Consider the following 13,358-nt stretch of genomic DNA (forward strand, 5'->3'; position numbering starts at 1 on the left):
TACAGAAAACTTTACTCTAGACCACCTACCAAACCTACAATATAGAACGGAGAAGCTGATCCGTTTTCCCACTAGCTACCTGCCGCATCGCCTAAATAGCGTTCAACTTCAGCACACAAACAAAAGTGGATGGAATATCAGTATAGCAGGCTACCTTCTGGCTTTAAATCATCGGGATACAAAGACGCTAATGTGACCATATTAAACCTCCACTATAGACGGCAATCCATGGATGTGTCAACGAGGTTTATTAAGCGGCTTGCCATGCATGTGCCTACCGTAGAAGGCGCCCTACGAGGCGAGAGGAGCGAATGCTTACTCAATAAGGAAGTATTAACTAAGCCTCCGATCTAGAATCTATGGATACTCTCTTCTCTAGTGGCCAGGCATTCCATACGAGATGAAATAAGATCTGAAATGAGGACACAAAAATGTTACGAGTGACTAACGCTCCTAAGCCATCTAATCATTAAGCCTATTTTGTTAAGGTAGTGTGTCTGCCTTGCGTGAGGTGTAACATATATCACAACACAGCTGCTCACTGTGACATAAGGCCCTTCTCTACAGGGCTGTAGACTCCGGCCCGTGACGATTTCAGAATGACCACATGGTATATTTTGCATACTTGATCTCCTCGGCTATACAATAATTGGGTGGATTTAAGGCATTGTGCTTTGAGCAAGTCCACATCGCCAGACCTCGACGCATTAGGGGTGACTCGGGTATATTTTCAAAGATAGTTAGCGCCCCCGAGCCAAGTTTATTCTAGTTACGCCTTGCCTCTTGGCTCGGCACAAATGGCTACATAGTAAGCTTTGTCCAAGCTACCGCGTCTTGGCGCTTGGCGCCTTCTTCACTTGGTTTTCCTTTCCTGGAGGCCCGTGTTGGGCGTTAGTTTGACAAGAAGCCCCGGAAGGCCATGGCCACTCGAATGACCAAATAATCTGCGTGGTATTACCTTTTTTCACACTCAGGTCACCTGAAAAATCATTCATATTATTTCACATTAGAAATGCTATTCTCAGTTGTAGGAAATGACTTAACCCCGCCCGGCACATTTGCACGTCAAAAGCTTGGTTCATCCTGCAATCGGAAGCTTATAGTCACCCTGTTAGCCTGTACGCCACAGTAACATTGCATGAGAATTGTCTTTCGACAATCACTTCCAATTTCCGTCCTAAACGGCCGGTCGCTGCTTTTTTAGTGCTAGCTCATCGAGAGATAACCATCTGTAGCTTGCATATCGCCATTCGGGGACTTCCCGGCGCCCTAAACCTAGACTTTCCTCACTTTTAACGTGCGGAGAAGTCGGAGATCCGGATTGCGCCTTTCTGCAGGGCTATTGGACCTCTGTTCGGATTGGACAATATTACAATATGGCTACCGGTGGCGGATGCAGGGCCAGGTTAACGAGTACGAGGGTTGGATACACACGCTGCCGTCGCGAATATACCTCTAGACTAAGGTAGTGGCTTGGATACTCGGGCCTCTTGCAAAAGGCGCGATATGCCCACGGCACCTTGAGCCCTTGCGGGGCTAGTTTGACCTTGCCCATCACTGTCCTGCTCCGCCAGCAAGTCTGCTCGCCCTGTCTGTAAACTGACTTGACCAGTTTTTTTATCGCCGTGTCTACAATTTTGCTTCATAACTGCAATGTTCCCTCCATAAACCCCGTTTTAACGTTGTTTTCTTGCGTGCCTATGTGTGTTCCGCTCAAGCAAATTTCCCACCCAAGGGCCTCGGGTCTTTTAATGGCTCTTTTAAAACCTTTCAATAGTATTACTGTCTGTATATGATGGATGGAACATGATAGCGCCGTGATCTTGGCATTCCTACTACCCGTGAGTGAAACCAAGTCATTTACCAAATCAAATCTGCAGAAATTCGGCTAGCGCATCGCGCGATCTAGGCTGGTGACCTTCTATTTCGGTCTCCGACGGTGTCACGCATTCGCCATTCTAGTGCACTTCTTCTATCATAAATAACGTATGGCAATGCTGGCACTGATATTGATGTTGCATCGAAAATAGCTCGCAATGAAGCAGGAGTCTGAGGAATTGAGCCTATTCGGGTCTTCAAGGTCATACATGCTTCGGCAAAGGCACATGAGGACGGGTATAAAAGCTGCTCTACTTGCCTGTTGACTTTTTCTGCTTCATCATCGAAGAACATTCACTTCGCCTTTTACAACCATCTTTCAAAACAAGCCCCTTTCCCCTAGAAACCCAATTCAGTCTTCATCATGAAGTTCTCCCTGGCGATTATTAGCACCACGCTTCTTGCGACTGCTGCTTTTGCTGCACCTCTGACTGCTAAGCGTCAAGCCCGCTATGAAGCCCGGCGTTTGGCTCGCGCAGAGTCCGGTGTGACAGAGCATCATGGCAACCCTCCGTATAAGCCCGATAGCCACGAGGTTCTGCATCTCAATGAGACCGCCCACGTGGAGTACAGCTCCAACTGGGCTGGCGCCGTTCTAATTGGCTCCGGTTATACTGCAGTCACTGGCCAATTCACGGTCCCCACCCCCAAGGTACCCAGTGGCAGCAGTAGCAGTGGAACATACTCCGCCTCTGCTTGGGTCGGTATTGACGGCGACACCTGGGGCAACGCCATCCTACAGACTGGTATCGACTTCACTATCACCAATGGCAAGGTTAGCTACGATGCCTGGTACGAGTGGTACCCCGATTACGCCTACGACTTCACTGGCATTGCGATCTCTGCTGGAGATGTCATCAAGGTCACCGTGACTGCTGCTTCCAAGTCCTCCGGTACTGCGGTTATCGAGAATGTTACCACTGGCAAGACTGTCTCCCACACATTCTCCTCTGGCAGCACCCAGGGTAGCCTTGGCGAGGTTAATGCTGAGTGGATTGTTGAGGACTTTGAGTCTGGTGGCTCTCTCGTGAACTTTGCCAACTTTGGCACTGTCACATTTACTGGGGCCCAGGCGACCGATAGTGGCTCCACGGTTGGACCTTCTGGTGCTACTCTCATCGACATCAAGCAGAACAACAAAGTTCTCACCTCTAGCTCCGTCACCTCCAACAGTGTCACAGTGAGCTACGTCTAGGATTTGACTCGCCGAGGTAATACAAGACAATCACCATTTACACAGGATATGGAGATTCGGGCATATATTGATGAAAAGAGGGGCTATGGCAGGGGCAGAGAGTATAGTCTTCTGATATTGGCAAGTTGAATCAAGCGATGTGTATCCGAGATATCACGATTTTATCACCCATGTACATACCATGGATAGTGACTAGCTAGATCATTCACACGATGAGACATTGCTATATTTTTAGAGGAACTTCTGCTATACTGAAAGTTCTGCCGGGTCGTGGCCTCGATTGGCATACCAAAAGAGTGCACTAAATTGGTCTTGCTATTGGCGGGTCCAATGGGGCTTCACCCTTCAACGAATGGGTGGCTCGTCTCTAAAACAGCAGCTTTAAGAATTGAGACAATATTCTCAAGTTCGGCGTCCGTCGTGATGTAAGGTGGGCAGACCAAGACGTGATCAACCTGGTACTCACCAGTGTGGCCCAGGTTTCCAAGTATATTCAACCCCGAGCTGAGGGCGTTCTTCACAACCTTGCCACAAAAGTTATCCTTGGGCGAGAAAGCCGTCTTGGAATTCTTGTCCAGTACAAACTCAACAGCCCAGAACAGACCACGGCCACGGATATCGCCAACTAGCGGAAGAGGGCCAATCTCCTCAGATAGTAACTTTCCAAGCTTGTGGCCCATCTGTGCCACTCGTTCAATCAGATTATCGCGCTTAATGATCTTTTGGGTCGCGACGGCGGCAGCACATGCCAGCGGGTGGGCCTAAAACAACAGATTTAGTCCTGAGCATCAACTTTCGATTCTTCGGTAACCGACCTGGAACGTGTGACCATGTGCGAGACCACCAGAGCCTGCAGATAAAGCGTCGAATATCTTCTGGTGAAGTAAAACACCGGACAGGGGAACGAAGCCTCCACCTAGCGCCTTGCCGATGGTCTGAATATCGGGGCCGCGTATACCCTCTTGCTCCCAGGCATGCATGGTGCCTGTCTTGCCCATGCCACAAATAATCTGGGATAATCGTTAGTTAAAGTACCACAGAAAATACTCTCGAGTATAAATTGCCTCTTACCTCGTCCAGAATTAACAAAATCTCATATTTATCGCAGATATCCCGAATAGCCTTAAAATAACCAGGCACGGCGGGTAGGCAGCCCAAAGTGGTGCCACTAACAGTCTCAGCAATGAAGCCTGCAACCCGATCAGGGCCAACACGTAACACCTCATTCTCGAATTGGTGAGCCAAACGTTGAGCGAACTCTTGGTCCGATTCGTGCTCGCCTTTCATACGGTATGCGTAGCAAGGATCCAAAAAGGAGACATTGGATGACAAAAAGTCCTTATAGAATTCTCTCCGTGACGCATGACCCGAGACACATAGAGCACCAATAGTGTTGCCATGATAGCTCTGTTTCCGAGAAATAAAGTGTGTCCGCTGAGGCTGGCCTCTTTCGTGCCAATACTGCACAGCTAGCTTAAGAGCCGCATCAGTCGCCTCGCTGCCCGAGTTAACAAAAATCGCTTTGGACAAGCCACCGGGCTTATCAGCGAGAAGTATATCGGCAAGCTCCTCGGTCGCGCCGTTAGTGTAAGGAGAGCCAGAGTAGACATAAGCAATGTCATTCTTGAGGTGACTTGTGATAGCGTCGAAGACTTCGGGCTGCGAGTGACCGAGACAGGACACTGAAGGGCCACAACTGGCATCGATTACTTTCTTGCCATTCTCCAGAATGAGGTTAATACCCTCCCTCCAACTATCTTGGCGGGTCGCTCAGAGAAAGCCCGGTGCAGGATGTGGGAACGGTCAACAAACTCGTCGGTCATTTTGGAAGGGCGAAGTGCTGGATCATTTTCAATCCAGAAACAGGGAGGTCGAATCAGAACATGGACTTTTTATACAGTTCTCCAGATAAAATACTGCAATCAAATACCGAAATCAGAGTAGGCCGCCGTTGACGCCGAGTACGTAAATCAAAACCAGCCGCATGGAAAGGATCCAGATTGAAAGTTGGGGTATTCGGCCAGAGCACAGAGGGGTTTAATAATAATTGGCGCAGTTTGTAGCCCCCCTGAACTGTAATCCGTGAAAGTTGGAGAAGGGACAAAGCTCAGTCATGACTGTGGAGACGGTTCATGTCTCCAATCGATCGGCTTCGCCGCCGTTGACGCCGGCAGATTAAAAACCATCTAAACTCTGTATATAAAGCGCGAGGAACTCAGAATTCGGTTGAATAAATTTTTACAATATCTTACACCACCACCTAGCCATTTTATCCGAGGTAAGAATACAATTCCAGATGAACATATCCATAACACTAACCGCCTAGTAATCAAGATGGAGAAGGGCGATCTCTCCAACGCACCCTATCGGGGCCCTAAGCTGCCAAAAGTCCCCGAAGATTTAGTGGTCACCGATGTTCTCAACTTGGAATGCGACGAACGACTCTGGGTTCCCCAGGCCAAGGACGTGTGGTTCCGCCCGCTGTGCTTCAATGTGTCGCACGGCTATTTCGTGAACATCCTGCGCGTTAGGAAGAGCGGCATTTTATCGCGCCACCGACACACGGGACCTGTTCACGCCACAGTGCTACGCGGCCGGTGGCACTACCTTGAGCACCCTTGGTGGGCTGAGGAGGGCGGATACGCCTTCGAGCCCCCTGGAGACATTCATACCTTGGAGGTACCCGACGGAGTTCAAGAAATGGTCACATTGTTCCATGTGACGGGCGCATATATCTACGTGGATGTGGACGGCAAGGCGTTGGGGATTGAGGATGTTTTCAGCAAGCTAGAGGCGGCCAGAAAGCATTATGAAGAGGTCGGTCTGGGCGCGGACTTTGCAGATCAGTTTGTGCGGTAGATTTAGTGGCATTATGTTCACCTCGTATACACTTAAGAAAGAGAAGACGATGCAATGGGTCTCAGGACAAAGAAAGATAGATCCCATCCTGTTGTACAATATCAAGCCAGTCGATTTGAGCAGAGGTCTCCTCCGATTTCCGCACAATTTTCAATCTCCAGAGCTTTTCCAAAACAGACAGCGCCACTTCCACATTGCGAAAACCCCGCGACTGAATCATATCAAGCATCCGTTTTCGAATTGACTTGATATGTGAGTCTTGCGTAGCTTCCCTCCTGCTAAAAAGAGCGGGAAGAGCAGCGTGCACTCTGGAAGACAGCGCATTGGCATCTGCTCGACACTAGTCACGATCACTGCAACCTGGGTGGTTATCTTCGTTGACAGCTCGTTCGCCTTATTCTGAAAGGCCTGGCGCATGACACGATACAAATGAATCAGAGCTGAGCTGCGATAAGACTCAGCCAGTAGCCGCAGGGACATATCTGGAGATAAAGGACACTCCCAGTCCATAAGGCCAGCCTCGAGTGAAGTAAACTTGTCCGTCAACTCGGATAGCTGAATAGATGGCTGGGGATCATCAATTTCACCCACATCAGATTCACGCCCCGCTGCATTTGCGAAAAGCAAAGATTTTACTTGCTCCCGAAGTGTGCTGATGAGAGCAAGAATCTCCAAAATCTCTGACGCAAGCCCAAAATGCGAGTCAGGTAGTCGAGGCTCATCTAGCTGCAAAAAGTGATAAGAGCTAAGCAGGGGCGCTCGATCCCGCGCAACGGACATGACAATATCGCGATATGCAAAGTTGCGGAGTAACCAACGGCCTGCATACGCATCTTCAAACTTTTGAATCATGCGTTGCGAAATCCGATGTGACTCTTCGAGTACCTCAAGGGAATTGAAATTAGAGGCAATGATCCTAGCAGCTCCTACGAGATGGAGGTACCAAGCATGACCGTTATCGGCCATTATGCTCTCCAACGAGCACAAGACCAATGACATGGCAAGAGTGATTTCCATATTGGTATTCTTGGAATCTAAAGCCTCTCGCAGGTCATGTAGAGCGGCACATCGATTCCGTATGGCGACCTGTTCGAACGACGGGTCACGTAATGACAAATGGGAAGAGGACCAAGCGATTAGCGAGGTTAGGAGGGAGGGGCTATGCATAGCCATGGGGAGGAATACTGTGGAAATGATATCAGTAACGCCGGAGTAGAATTCTACGAAGCGACGCTCAAGACCCACCAGATAAGAAACAATTGTTCTCGATATTACTCGTGAGGATCATAGCAAACGTCTGCGTGTAATAGCGGAGAAAATGGCGGCGACTAGAGGGGCTAGCACAATCAGAGTGCTCATCAACCCAAAATAAAATTGGATCAGGGCTCTGTAGGAGCAGAAATGGGACACTCTCTGCTTGATTGATTTGCTGTGGCGATCCAGATGCATTGTTGTCACCGACCATCCGAAGGTCCTCCCACCGACACATATAGTTCAATCGCATACATCCTTTGCATACAGGCTGGCCAAGATCGCATCTCTTTTTCCTAGAATAAATAAGCCCATGTTGAATATTTGGAGCAACGAGAAGGGGGTAAAATCGTCCACTCACCTCTGCCGGCATGTCAGACATCCCGTGCGCTCTCGAGTGGTCCCGCGCCTCTTCACGATCCGAGGGGCAATTCGCTCAGATGCGGGGACAATAGCAGCCTCTGTTGTAGACATGATGATAGACATTGCATATGGGTACGACGCAATGCACCGGGACGCAGAAGATCAAATAACACCGGCGCTAACGGCGCAGAATGAGCACGGGAAAAGGCAGTTCCCAGGAACCGTTATCAGACATGCGGGGAAGGCGATATGTGGAGAAGGGTTTGGGACATAACCAGACCAATCAACGAGCAAGCGGTAACGGCGCGCAAACACCGGCCAATCATTGATGCCGGATTGTCACCCGATATAATGGATTGTTGGGGTAAGGGGATAGATAGGGGTTTGGCTTGTTCTGATGGTCGATTCGACAAACGTCAAAGTAAATATAGTGATTCTTAGAATCTTTCTTGACCTTGATGGGCTCCTTATACAAGTTGAATGGGGTTTATAAACCTGGGATCACCCTATATGATATTGTAGTACAACATCAGGTCCTTTTGCTAAGATAAAGCACGATCTAAAACCATGAAGTCACTCGAATACCAAGATGACTTGGATCTTGAAGCCCGTGGGTATCGCCGTGAAATGCCCCGGCAGTTCTCAACATTCAGTCTTGTTGCTCTCTCATTCAGTCTAACGTGCACCTGGTCAGGTACTGGCTCGTCAATTGGTATCTCTCTGCAGGAAGCCTCCGCAGCAGGCACTATATGGTCGCTTCCAGTGGCCGCTCTAATGACAGCAATCCTTTCAGCCGGTGTTGCCGAATTGGCATCGGCGTATCCTGTCGCTGGGGCCCAGTACTACTGGGCATTCTGTCTTTCATCCAAAGAATGGCGAGCCTTTGCGTCTTATATGTGCGTGCTCACAACGTTTACATGGCTGTCGATGCTAACTTATTATACAGGAACGGCTGGCTAAGTATTTTGGGATGGTGGCTAGCCAGTGGTGCAGCCTGCAACTTCATTGCATCTTTAATTTTGTCGATCGTGGTTCTCTGGTACCCGGATTATGAGATCCAGAACTGGCAACAATGGCTTGTCTATGCTGGCATTGTGTGGCTCGCCGTCGCACTCAATACATGGGGTTCACAGCTGCTTCCTCTTTACAATCGTTTCAACTGTAAGCAATACACGCCGTAGTCCTTGGTCAATGCGAAGTCTAACCTTATACGTCTATTTAGTTATCGTAGCATGCGCTACTCTCACCACGACGACTATCACACTCTTCGTCTGCAGTCGAAACAATCACGCCGCTCCTAAGTGGACTTTCGGCGATGCCACTAACGGGACTGGATGGAAAAGTGAGGGATTCGCCTTTTTATTGGCAATCAGCAATGCCGTGTACGCATTTCTTGGAACAGATTGTGGGGCACACATCTGCGAGGAAATTCATGATCCAACCCGGAATACACCCAAGGTCATCTTATACCCGGTCCTCATGGGCCTAGTTACCGCGTTTCCCTTTGCTGCCGCTTGCATGAACGCCATCACCGATATCGATGCAGTGCTGAACTCGCCGTCGGGTGTCCCTCTAATTGAGATTTACTACCAAAGTACCGGTTCCAAAGCAGCCTCGTCCGTCCTATTGGCTTTGTTTGCATTTTGCTTTTTCGGGTGTACCGTTGGGAATGGTAAGTTGATGGCCTCATGGGAGATGGCTCTAGGTTACTAAATCTTTATTTTTAGGTACCACATGCTCTAGAACAATCTGGGCTGTTTCGCGAGATGATATGCTCCCATTCAGTCGAGTTTGGGCAACTGTCAACACTCAATTCCAAATCCCACTAAATGCACTTTGCCTAACTGGCACAGTTGTTTCTGTAAGTCTTTTTATCTCACAGAATTCGAGTATGTCTGACCAAGAGTACAAGCTATACGGCCTGATTTTCCTTGGCTCGTCGACAGCCTTCTCTGCAATGGTCGGCGCCGCCATTATTTTCCTTCAAACATCCTGTGCTTTACCCCAGGCTATTCTTCTATGGCGTGGGCGTCATATCTTACCTGAAAGACCCTTCTCGCTCGGCCGATTTGGGTTTGCCATCAACCTTGTCTCTGTGCTATGGGTCGTCCTCCTTGACATTCTCTGTTTCTTCCCGGTTGAGATGCCAGTGACCAAGGAGAACATGAATTATGTGTCTGTTGTCTCGATGGGTCTCACGTTCACTGTTTTTGTACTTTATTTCTTTTCAAAGAAGGGCAAGTATCTTGGGCCACGGATGCCGAACGAAGATCCAAGTCAGGCGACGTATCAGGTAGATGAAGGACAGGAAGTCAACACTGATGCACAGGTGTATTCTGAGGAGGATATGGCAAAGAAGAAGTAAATATATATATTCGATAGCTTTGTCGGGTCGATGTCCATTCGTGAGAAGGGACACGAGAATTAAAAACTAAAATACGGGAAACAATTTTCCCCTCTCCCATGGCTATAAACGGAAGCTCCGTTCACATTCCGGCTTCATTTTCAAGCTGAGCCTCTTCTTGAGCCTTGAACTGAGCAATGATACGCTCATCTAGGTTATTGTTAACCTCAATAACATCGGCAGGCCCATCTGCACTACTAGCCTTTGCATGAAATAGCAAAGCCTTGAAGGATTCCTCCAGTGAATGCACGCGATAAGACAGGGCATCTTCATTACGAACATCGAGTATTGTCATATTGTTTGAGCCACCGACCATACCATTTTCCACATCTCCATATATATGGTAGCGCACCCATACAGCATCGCCAAATCTTCCATCCCGTATGGAATTGACGTACATGGTCGCCCAGGGCTCGAGAAAGGGCGTTCCGTGGCTGTTGTTGAGAACACCCTAGATAGGAAGATCACGGAATAGTTGTTCCACCAATTTTTGTTTCTGAGATGTTTGTATGTTCTTTCAGAAATATATGGAACAATCGCCATTTTGCCGTTATCAAAGACTTTCTCGATATGTTGAGCAAGAAGTAGCCCGTTGAGTGTCGAAAAAAAGCTCGGGTTCAGCCTGTTCGCCAAAGATCGTATCCATATTGGCTTGTTCATATTTCCAGGGGAAAAGGTGTCCTGCAACAACCATATCAGAGGCGGGCCGATGTAGGCCCTCATAATAGGACACCAGATATATCCGGTGCCTGGTTGTCTGGCTTGGAGCAGATATCTAGATTTAACGAATGCTCCTTTAAAGAGTCTTTTAAAAAGTATTTCCCAATCATTTATGATATACTCTTATACCAGGAGGTTTTGATGTTCTAATTCCTTAAGAATAAGGCTCCTTCCGCTACTGCATAGTTTTCCCCGTATACATCCAACAACAACTTTCCCATTGTAGAGTTCCTGCCCTTTTAAGAAATCTAATACTAACAACCCGTAGTGAAAGCCATTTCCCCCATCCTCCCTCTTTTTCTCTTCTTCTTCCCTCTTTCAACCCAGCCAAGATGAATCCAAAGTGAGTACTTACTCATCTCGAGATCCCTGAATCTCATCTCAAAATCATATCACATCGTCCCCCGAGCACTCCCATATTCATCTCACACTCCCATCACCTATATCTCTCATCCCTCATCCCTCATCTAGATACGTCCTACACTGATCAAAGTCTTATGGCTCGCTGATACTGACATATTGGATTAACCGTGGCGAAAAACGTCCGAGCGATGAGCCTGAAGATCCCCGACGCTCTGCTCCCGTCCTGCGCTGCCTGCAGTGCAATCGACGGCACATTGGGGAATGCCTCCCAGCCTGTCTGCATTGTGCCGAAAGGCACATTGGCGATTGCCACCCGCCCTGCTCAGTCTGCCGCAAGCGCCATCTTGGCGAATGCCGTGTTCGGTGTCCTCGGTGTGGCCCCGCTGCCAATCATCCTCGTTGGAGCTGCCCTCGCCAGCGTCCAACCCATAGACGAAGACAACCTCCACCTACACCTGTGGCTCCACGCACACTACCCCCGCCTTACCTTCCCTCGCCCTGGCCTGCCGTAGGCATTGATCCGGCGGACTATCAAGAATTCCTTCAATGGCGGGAATCACGAGCTCGGGCTGCCGCAGCAACTGGCCAAGAGGGCAACCCTCCTCTCGGCTGCCCCAAGTCTGCCCCGGAGAATGGCCGGACGACTTGAATCTTTTTCTTTCTCTTCAAATTTCTCTTCCCTTTTATCCTAGTACAGCCGTCAACCTGTACTTTTGGCTGCCCTGGAACCGGCCAGAGGCCCGTGGTGGTGATGATGGTGGTGATGATGGAGGTGTTGTTGGAGTGTTGTTAGAGTGTTGTTAGAGTGTTGTTGGAGTGTCGTTGGAGTGATGTGGGAGTGTTGTGGGGGCGGAGGCTGCTCTGGAACCGGCCAGAAGGCCTGCAGTGTGGTGGAGGGTTATTGTTTCTTGTTACACTTGCTCTGGGGTTTGTCCAAGGGCGATGTTGCGATTTATATGGTATTGCAGCATCATTAAAACACACATGATACCGCCTACCACGAAATTGCCTCTGATTGACTTTCCAACATTCTTGTTCTCTAGAAACTCCGAGAGACATGATCCTCCGTATTTAAAAAGATGCCAACCCGCATCATCTTTATGAACTCCGACCTAGGTAGCTCATGCGCTGATGCGTTTCAGGTATTGTTGGATGTACACAAATATCAGTCTTTCTACAGTCTACAGTTCTTATAGAAGAGCCAAAGTTTCCTTTGAGAAAAATCAATCTTTTATTAATTATAAAGGACCAGAGGTAACGTATGCAGGTGAATTTGACTACCGATTCGTAGCCCATGTCAACCCGATTCGCAGCTCAAGGTCCTTTTTCTTCTTCCACTTTTAGTTGCTCATGAGTCACTCTTATTGATATGATCGGTGACAGCCTGGCAATATGAGTAGATAAAAGTGGCCAGCTCCTCCATGTGTGTTGCGCTGTGAATGAACCACGGTCCATATTCTTGAATCTCCAAGAAACCGTCGATCAAGTCGTCGCAATCGGTGAGGAACTTCACGTAGTCCTCGTCATATTGTGCGACGCAGAGAAACATCTCTTCATGATCCTGGGCGATCAGAAGGCTCTTGCTTGATCGATCGTCAGCGTAGTCCACAATGCCGTACGGGAGTCTGCTCACATATGGAATTCCGTGACTGGCTTATTCTTTAGCTCGTGTTTGATCCAAGCCACAAATTCGCCGGGCTCCTGCCAGAGAATTTTCTTGGTCTTATCCAGCAGAGGATATGTCTGATGAAGATTATGATGCTGAGGCTCGAAAAAACTAGGGTTAAATTGAAGTTTGTCACCTTTCAGGAGCTCAACCTGCGTAGCTTCGATCCCCAGTTCATGAAGTTTCTCAATAGAAAGATACTTCAAAGTAGTTTTATCCATAAACCTGTGGAGCCGGTAAAGCTCGTGGTAACGTGATGGTATCTTCCTCTCCATATTGTTCCAAGGGGGTAGTAAAATGAGTTGTGAAAGGTGAAGGGATCTACCGGGAAAATTAATAGGTGAAGTCGGGTGCGAAAATATCAAGCCGCATCCTAAACGGCTCGCGGCCTCAAGGATTGGATAACTTTGAGATATTTTACCATGGAAACAGTTCACTGCTTATGCATTTTCGTCAGCTACTAGTCCTGTTTGGGTTTTCTCTTACCATTCCTTTCATAAGTCATGACAGGCATCACGGGAGGATTCTATCGTTAGGTAGAGTTAGGGATGGTTGAACGGGGTAGATGGTAGACTACGGGCTATGCCCCTTTAGAAGCAAAGGGTCACAGAAAATACTAAGGACGGTAAGCATGGAGCATCCTTGCTTCCACTGAAGTG

The 13,358-nt window shown here is 48.5% G+C and overlaps 8 protein-coding genes across 8 annotated transcripts; 4 read left to right on the forward strand and 4 right to left on the reverse strand.

Moving 5' to 3' along the window:
- Positions 1-2,242: 2,242 nt before the first annotated feature.
- On the forward strand, positions 2,243-3,073 carry N7496_010858 (A4/G1 family peptidase; the record flags this gene model as incomplete). Its single annotated transcript, XM_056703771.1, has 1 exon — positions 2,243-3,073. The coding sequence occupies one exon, from the start codon at positions 2,243-2,245 to the stop codon at positions 3,071-3,073; it is 831 nt and encodes a 276-aa protein (XP_056549731.1).
- A 338-nt stretch (positions 3,074-3,411) lies between these two features.
- Positions 3,412-4,896, reverse strand: N7496_010859 (uncharacterized protein; the record flags this gene model as incomplete). The annotated part of the gene is made up of 4 exons (XM_056703772.1): positions 3,412-3,834; positions 3,889-4,083; positions 4,145-4,795; positions 4,816-4,896. 4 exons carry the CDS (start codon positions 4,894-4,896, stop codon positions 3,412-3,414), a joined length of 1,350 nt encoding a protein of 449 aa, XP_056549732.1.
- A 511-nt stretch (positions 4,897-5,407) lies between these two features.
- N7496_010860 (2,4'-dihydroxyacetophenone dioxygenase family protein) lies at positions 5,408-5,932 on the forward strand (the record flags this gene model as incomplete). Its single annotated transcript, XM_056703773.1, has 1 exon — positions 5,408-5,932. The coding sequence occupies one exon, from the start codon at positions 5,408-5,410 to the stop codon at positions 5,930-5,932; it is 525 nt and encodes a 174-aa protein (XP_056549733.1).
- Positions 5,933-6,148: 216 nt separating this feature from the next.
- N7496_010861 (transcriptional regulator family TF) lies at positions 6,149-7,657 on the reverse strand (the record flags this gene model as incomplete). Its single annotated transcript, XM_056703774.1, has 3 exons — positions 6,149-7,152; positions 7,208-7,269; positions 7,545-7,657. 3 exons carry the CDS (start codon positions 7,655-7,657, stop codon positions 6,149-6,151), a joined length of 1,179 nt encoding a protein of 392 aa, XP_056549734.1.
- A 456-nt stretch (positions 7,658-8,113) lies between these two features.
- Positions 8,114-9,911, forward strand: N7496_010862 (uncharacterized protein; the record flags this gene model as incomplete). Its single annotated transcript, XM_056703775.1, has 5 exons — positions 8,114-8,442; positions 8,493-8,707; positions 8,769-9,218; positions 9,274-9,407; positions 9,459-9,911. 5 exons carry the CDS (start codon positions 8,114-8,116, stop codon positions 9,909-9,911), a joined length of 1,581 nt encoding a protein of 526 aa, XP_056549735.1.
- A 121-nt stretch (positions 9,912-10,032) lies between these two features.
- Positions 10,033-10,350, reverse strand: N7496_010863 (uncharacterized protein; the record flags this gene model as incomplete). Its single annotated transcript, XM_056703776.1, has 1 exon — positions 10,033-10,350. The coding sequence occupies one exon, from the start codon at positions 10,348-10,350 to the stop codon at positions 10,033-10,035; it is 318 nt and encodes a 105-aa protein (XP_056549736.1).
- Positions 10,351-11,221: 871 nt separating this feature from the next.
- On the forward strand, positions 11,222-11,545 carry N7496_010864 (uncharacterized protein; the record flags this gene model as incomplete). The annotated part of the gene is made up of 1 exon (XM_056703777.1): positions 11,222-11,545. The coding sequence occupies one exon, from the start codon at positions 11,222-11,224 to the stop codon at positions 11,543-11,545; it is 324 nt and encodes a 107-aa protein (XP_056549737.1).
- An 836-nt stretch (positions 11,546-12,381) lies between these two features.
- N7496_010865 (uncharacterized protein) lies at positions 12,382-12,974 on the reverse strand (the record flags this gene model as incomplete). Its single annotated transcript, XM_056703778.1, has 2 exons — positions 12,382-12,616; positions 12,667-12,974. 2 exons carry the CDS (start codon positions 12,972-12,974, stop codon positions 12,382-12,384), a joined length of 543 nt encoding a protein of 180 aa, XP_056549738.1.
- Positions 12,975-13,358: the final 384 nt, after the last annotated feature.

This window comes from Penicillium cataractarum (genome assembly GCF_028827025.1).
Source record: "Penicillium cataractarum strain IBT 29864 chromosome Unknown utg000009l, whole genome shotgun sequence".
Classification (NCBI taxonomy): Eukaryota; Fungi; Ascomycota; class Eurotiomycetes; order Eurotiales; family Aspergillaceae; genus Penicillium; species Penicillium cataractarum.